This window comes from Pelophylax lessonae (assembly GCF_965119305.1).
Source record: "Pelophylax lessonae genome assembly, chromosome: 11".
In the NCBI taxonomy this organism is placed as follows: Eukaryota; Metazoa; Chordata; class Amphibia; order Anura; family Ranidae; genus Pelophylax; species Pelophylax lessonae.
Genome location: NC_138778.1, coordinates 43,411,847 through 43,418,529, shown reverse-complemented (window position 1 = coordinate 43,418,529; position 6,683 = coordinate 43,411,847). Strand labels below are relative to the sequence as shown.

General features: G+C 44.1%; 1 protein-coding gene and 1 long non-coding RNA gene across 2 annotated transcripts; one reads left to right on the top strand and one right to left on the bottom strand.

The window, feature by feature from the left end:
• Positions 1-1,234: 1,234 nt before the first annotated feature.
• On the top strand, positions 1,235-3,005 carry MAFB (MAF bZIP transcription factor B). Its single transcript, XM_082271360.1, has one exon. It carries the CDS (start codon positions 1,330-1,332, stop codon positions 2,275-2,277), a length of 948 nt encoding a protein of 315 aa, XP_082127486.1. The 5' UTR covers positions 1,235-1,329; the 3' UTR covers positions 2,278-3,005.
• A 310-nt stretch (positions 3,006-3,315) lies between these two features.
• LOC309567036 lies at positions 3,316-3,707 on the bottom strand. The gene is made up of 2 exons (XR_014225915.1): positions 3,666-3,707; positions 3,316-3,602 (listed from the first exon to the last, which is right to left on the bottom strand). It is a non-coding gene; the product is annotated as an uncharacterized lncRNA (long non-coding RNA).
• Between the last annotated feature and the right edge of the window lie 2,976 nt (positions 3,708-6,683).

The window sequence follows — 6,683 nt, the reverse complement described above, 5'->3', positions numbered from 1 at the left end:
TGCAGCTGTGCATGGTAGCCAATCAGTTTCTAACTTCAGCTTGTTCAACTAAGCTTTGACAAAAAAATAAAGATGGGAATCTGATTGGTTTCTATGCAGAGCTGCACCACATTTTGCATTTTCCACTTTTAGTAAATCAACCCCTTTGCGTCCTTTTTTTTTACGCAGCAGAACATAAACTCCTATGGAAGACACTAAGGGGCCGATTTGCTAAAGCTGTAGAGTGCAAAATCTGGTGAAGCTGTGCATGGTAGCCAATCAGCTTCTAACCTCAGCTTGTTCAACTAAGTTTGACAAAAAAAACCCCCAAAAAACTGGAAGCTGATTGGTTTGCACCAGATTTTGCAATCTCCACTTTTAGTAAATTAACCCCTTTGCGTCCTTTTTTTTATACACAGCAGAGAATAAACTCCTATGGAAGACACTAAGGCTCCATTCACACTACCGCGACTTGTCAGGCGACTTGTCAGCCTGACAAGTTGTGGTCCGTCGCGGTCCATTGACTGCTACGGGACCCGTTCTAATAGGAGCGACACAAGTCACTCCGACTTAGAAAAAGGGTCCTGTACTACTTCGGGGCGACCTGGAGCGACTTGCATAGACATTCATTTTATGAAGTCCGTGCAAGTAGCGCCGAAGTCGCGGTGCACGCGACTTCACAGGTCACCCCCGAAGTCGTGCCGCTTCAGTGTGAATTTGGTCTTAGGGGCCTGATTTGCTAAAACTGTAGAATGCAAATTCTGGTGCAGCTCTACATGGTAGCCAATCAGCTTCTAACCTCAGCTTGTTCAACTAAGCTTTGACAAAAAAAAAAAGACTGGAATCTGATTGGTTTATATGCAGCGCTGCACCAGATTTTGCAATCTCCACTTTTATTAAATCAGCCCCACCATTAGGATTGCACACAGAGTGATTCCCAAGCAGAAGTGCAGCTCTGGCATTGCCTGGTCTTGTCGGCTCCCAGTCAGCTGACTTCTCTTCTATCTGTCACTTTCCCCAGCCCACGCCCTCTCTGGACAGCTTTATGCAAATTTCCCGTGAACGGATTGGTTATTGCTCCCAGGACCCGCCCCCTCCCCTCGTGATTCGGCGGTGGAGATATAAGTACGGGGCTTGCATAGGAAAGCACAGACGATATGCAGAGCTGAGCTCAGCGCTGACAACTTCCTCGCTCCGCTGCAGCAGTTGGAAGTTACAAAGCAGATCCAGGGAGAGGGCTGAGTGAAGAAAGGGTGCACCCGATTCCTGCCGTGTGTGTCCCCCCACCCCTCTCTGCCCTGGACTCCTTGGGTGTGCAGCCTAGGCACACTCAGGGTGCAGATCTGGAGTATGGCCGGAGAGCTGGCCATTGGAGCCGAGTTGCCAACCAGCCCCCTTGCCATGGAATATGTCAACGACTTTGATTTGATGAAGTTTGACGTCAAGAAGGAGCCGCTGAATGGTCGAGGAGTAGATCGCACCGTCAGACATTGCAACCGCCTGCAGCCCTCCGGTTCCGTGTCCTCCACACCGATCAGCACCCCGTGCAGCTCCGTGCCCTCCTCACCCAGCTTCAGCCCTACAGAACAGAAGAGCCACCTGGAAGACTTGTACTGGATGCCGGCCACTTACCAGCAGATGAACCCCGAAGCTCTCAACCTCACCCCGGAGGACGCTGTAGAAGCCCTCATCGGATCCCACCAGATCCCACCACAGCTCCAGGGATATGAGGGCTTCAGGGGTCACCATCACCACCACCATCACCACCAAAACCACCATCACCAAAACCACCACCAGTACCAAGGTGTTCCCCATGAGGAAATGCCTCTTCAGCAACATCACCCTCACCATCATCACCACCACCACCAGCAGCCTTCTCCAAGCCATACCGGCAATTCCACCCCATCCCAGCAGCTCCAGAACAGCCACCAGGCCAACAACCAGATAGAAGACAGGTTCTCCGACGACCAGCTGGTCTCTATGTCGGTGCGGGAGCTCAACAGGCACCTGAGGGGCTTCACAAAGGACGATGTCATCCGCCTGAAACAGAAGAGGAGAACCCTAAAAAACAGAGGCTATGCCCAGTCCTGCAGGTACAAGAGGGTGCAGCAGAAGCATCACCTGGAGAACGAGAAGACCCAACTCATCCAGCAAGTGGAGCAGCTGAAGCAAGAGGTCAACCGGCTGGCAAGAGAGAGAGATGCCTACAAAATGAAGTGTGAGAAACTCACCAACAACAGCTTTAGGGAAGCCGGCTCTACCAGTGACAACCCATCCTCTCCAGAATTCTTCATGTGAGTTCCCCTGGTCACATCTCTATCCAGAACTATAGACAGGGAGGACAAGAGGGGGGTGCTTCCTTATCAACTGAGGACTTTCTGTAGACTAGTCTGCAGGGGGTTATATGGGGTGCACAGAAGCTAATGTTACACTGGTGGATGTTTTTGTTTTTTCCTTGGGGGGGGTTGGTGGGGATTTGAACTTGTTTTAGGGGTTAGCGGACTTTGACGGGTCAGGTTAGTGGACTTTGGCTTTGACTTCATTTTAAAACCACCAAGAACTGTATTGGACAATATCACTGCCACTTCGGAAGAAGAAAAAGAATGAACATTATATGCAGCTTTTTTTTATTTTCCACAGACATTTACACATCCTTTTTTGGGTGATAAGAAACCTTGAGAAAAAAAAAAACTGAACAGGTGGGACTTTCAGTGCACCCTACCCCCCCCCCCTTTTGGTTTTATTGCCTGCTTATCTAGAAAAAAATATAAAAAAAACTACATTAAATATTAATCCTGCATGCTGGACATGTATGGTAATACTCTCTATTTTGTACCATTATCTTGTTTAATCTGAGCATGCTTTTCCTTTTTGGCTCATCCCTCCAACTTTCATTTGTTCTGTTGCTCTCTAGATTTTCTCCTGTCTGTTGCTCCTTTCTGTTTCAGTTCAGACCCCCCCCCCCCCTCCCAATCTATCCTCCTAAATGCTTATTAATATGTAAATATTAAGAAACTTTCCAGCTTTTCACACAGAAGCTCAGTTTAATTTAGAGTAAGTCGTGGACATTTTCTTTCATTGTGAAAAGGAGAAAAAAAAAAAGTTTTGTCCATGTAGTGCAGTTCTCATATTGCCCCCCCCCCCCCTTTTGTTACTTTAATTATGATTTCCGTATTGCATTGGTGCCATTGTAGTAGGTAGTTATCGCTAAATACTATTGTTGCCTCTTGTGATAGTTCTGTATTTGTACTTGTGTGTATGTTTGTTTATACACACATTTACAAACCTCATTTTTATTTTCTCCCAGTGTTGGTATGAAATCAATATGTGACCCCCTTGGGCGCCACCAGAGTCCCTCCACAGCTTTCCTAGGGAGATTGTGTGTTCCTTTTGGGCATCACCAGACCCGCCACAGCTTTCCTAGGGGGCTTGTGTGTTCCTTTTGGGCATCACCAGACCTGCCACAGCTTTCCTAGGGGGCTTGTGTGTTCCTTGTGGGCATCGCCAGATCCGCCACAGCTTTCCGAGGGGGCTTGTGTGTTCCTTTTGGGCATCACCAGATCCGCCACAGCTTTCCTAGGGGGCTTGTGTGTTGCTTTTGGGCATCACCAGATCTGCCACAGCTTTCCTAGGGTGCTTGTGTGTGGGGCTTGTGTGTTCCTTTTGGGCATCACCAGATCCGCCACAACTTTCCTAGGGGGCTTGTGTGTTCCTTTTGGGCATCACCAGATCCGCCACAGCTTTCCTAGGGTGCTTGTGTGTGGGGCTTGTGTGTTCCTTTTGGGCATCACCAGATCTGCCACAACTTTCCTAGGGGGCTTGTGTGTTCCTTTTGGGCATCACCAGATCCGCCACAGCTTTCCTAGGGTGCTTGTGTGTGGGGCTTGTGTGTTCCTTTTGGGCATCACCAGATCCGCCACAACTTTCCTAGGGGGCTTGTGTGTTCCTTTTGGGCATCACCAGATCCCCTCCACAGCTTTCCTAGTGGGCTTGTATGTGGGGCATGTGTGTTCCCTTTGGGCATCATCAGACCTGCCACAGCTTTCCTAGGGGGCTTATGTGTTCCTTTTGGGCATTACAAGATCCCCTCCACAGCTTTCCTAGGGGGCTTGTGTGTGGGGCTTGTTTGTTCCTTTTGGGCATCACCAGATCCCCTCCACAGCTTTCCTATGAGGCTCATGTGTTCCTTTTGGGCATTACCAGAGCACACCCACAGCTTTCCTAGAGGTTTTGTGTGTTCCTTTTGGGCATCACCAGAACCCCTCCAGCTTTCCTAGGGGGCTTGTGTGTTATTTTGTTTCCACAATAAGTAGGGACTGGATTACTGGCCCTTAACATAAAACAAGTGGCATCTGAGTTTAATTTTTGCTGACACCAGGATTGTGCAGATCTGCAATAACATATTCTCAGAGGACAAAAGCCGAGCTATGTTGTGACAGCTTAAATGGTGACTTATATAGATACTAAATGCTTCCTATCAACTCTGCTACTAAGCGTTATATTCTTCTGTTGATTTGCTACTACACCAGCTAGCAAATGAATGAATTTCCTTTTTCTTGCTCCCCCTTCTCCTGCTCAGTTAATTTATATATATATATCTTTATGTAGCAGTTATTTGCAGCTGGTTGCTGTGCAGTTTCATTTATTTTCTGCAGGTCAGTAAAAGTAAAGTGATGCTTTGGGATCGCAGCATACCAAATTAAGAGAAAACATTTTTATATATATATGTGTATGATTTTTTTTTTTTCCCATTTTTTTGCACTGCTGGTGCAGATGCATTTTAATTTTTTTTTTTGTTTTGTCTATAAATAAGTTAATAGTATAAAACAGGATTACGTGGACATCAATATGCTTGGAGTCTTGACATATAGAGGGTTTCTGTCAATGTATCAGCAGTGATCTGTGAGGATTTTATTACTTTTTTTTTTTTATTTTATCTCCTTGATTCAACTGTGTTGAAATCATGTCTCTGGCAACATGGTGTTTTTTTTTTTTTTTTTTAAATTTCATGTCGATTGTGAAGGGATAAAATTCAAACCCTGCTTACAAGACGAGCGTAAAGTTCAAACCTGGTCTATTGTAGTTTTTATTCAGACTGGTTTCTGTTTTTTTTTGTTTTTTGTTTTGTTAACAAAATTGTTTCCTATTTTGCTTATTAAAATCATTGAAATGGCGCATGTTACATGGACTGGTCTTTTCTTTTGTACTTTGTGTTTTTCATCTGCAGTTTGACGCTTATATATTAAGGTAAAAAAAAATTAAATAAAAGTCTGTACAGCCGAGAATGTGGTTTAACGAATATCTGCTGGGGTTTTAAAAGCAACACAGGGAACCATAAAACTTGCATAATTAGTTCTTACTTGAAGCTATTTGTATTTGTGGATTGTGTACTTAGTGTTAGTTCAGGGTCCACAGTCTTCTACCATAAACTAATCTGCTGGCCTTCGGACTGAATTTAAACAATCATTGACACGCATCCTCCGGTAGGACATGCATTGAGGTGCATGCCTGTAGCACATGATGGCCACTTTCATTCATTCATGTTCACGTTGTAACTGTTTCATCACCATGGGCCATATATGGCACAGAAAGGGTTTAAGGACAATAATGTTCTCCGATTGCTCAAAACATTTTTGATCCTTTCCTAATAAAAACATAAAACCAGTAACAGAGAATAAGCATAACCTCTAAAGCCAAAGAAATTCAACTGCAGCAACAGGTTACTCTATTGTATACAGTAGTGTGTAATTTTTGAATGTAACTTAAACCTCTCGACAACAGAAATGTATGGGCTGCCATTGCCAACCTCTAGCATCCTGCAAATGCTAGTTGCCTGGCTGTCATTCTAATTAATTGGCTTCAGTACTACCTTAGACAGACCTGGAACAAATATGCAGAAAATGTAAAGATTTAGAGCTAATCTGCATAGTTTTTTTTCCAGGTCATTGACTCTGAAAGCAGTCAAGCCAGTAGGTCAGAAAACTGGTATTTTTGAAGAAGCGTTCAGCTATGGCAGTTGCCCGTATTTCTATACGCAGGGGGGGGGGGGGGGGGTTCTATTATAGGGTAACTTCAGAGGTCCTGTGAGTTACTTTGTTAGGACATTATAATAAAATGTGGTTCACTTAGTAAAATAGTCTATGAAAAATTGTTAGGAGTAAACCGTTTATAGATGACATTGGAGTATCCTGCAAATGCTAGTTGCCTGGCTGTCATTCTAATTATGAAAAGTAATGCAAAGCAAAATTAACTCTTCTGGTTTGCTGCTTTATAGTTCTGCTGGAACACATTTAATTTACAATAAGAGTAATATCATATGTAATCATATCACCACTTAGTATAAATGGGAACTATTTGAGTATATTCCAGTAGAATATATTTTCTACACACATTCAAGTCATCAGTCATTAGTTTTAAAGGACTTGGGGTTCAATTTATCTGATCCAATTGCACTGTATGCAAAGCTGCTTGGAGTTTGCACATCTGATTCACTTTTATAATGGTTGTCTCGACCTTATTATCTTGTTTCCCTGAACCCGAAACAGGGCAAAGAGATGCATTGTCATAGCGCGGCATAGAATTAATAATGCGTTTATCATCATTTCTAATTTCCTAACCTATGTTTTATTATTATTTTTGTTTTTATTATGCTCTTGTTTGAAAAACTTTAGCTGGAACCCAACGTTGCCAACTGCATTAGTAGA

Coding starts and splice junctions, on each gene's coding strand:
- MAFB (XM_082271360.1), top strand. CDS start 1,330: ATGGCCGGAGAGCTGGCCATTGGAGCCGAGTTGCCAACCAGCCCCCTT.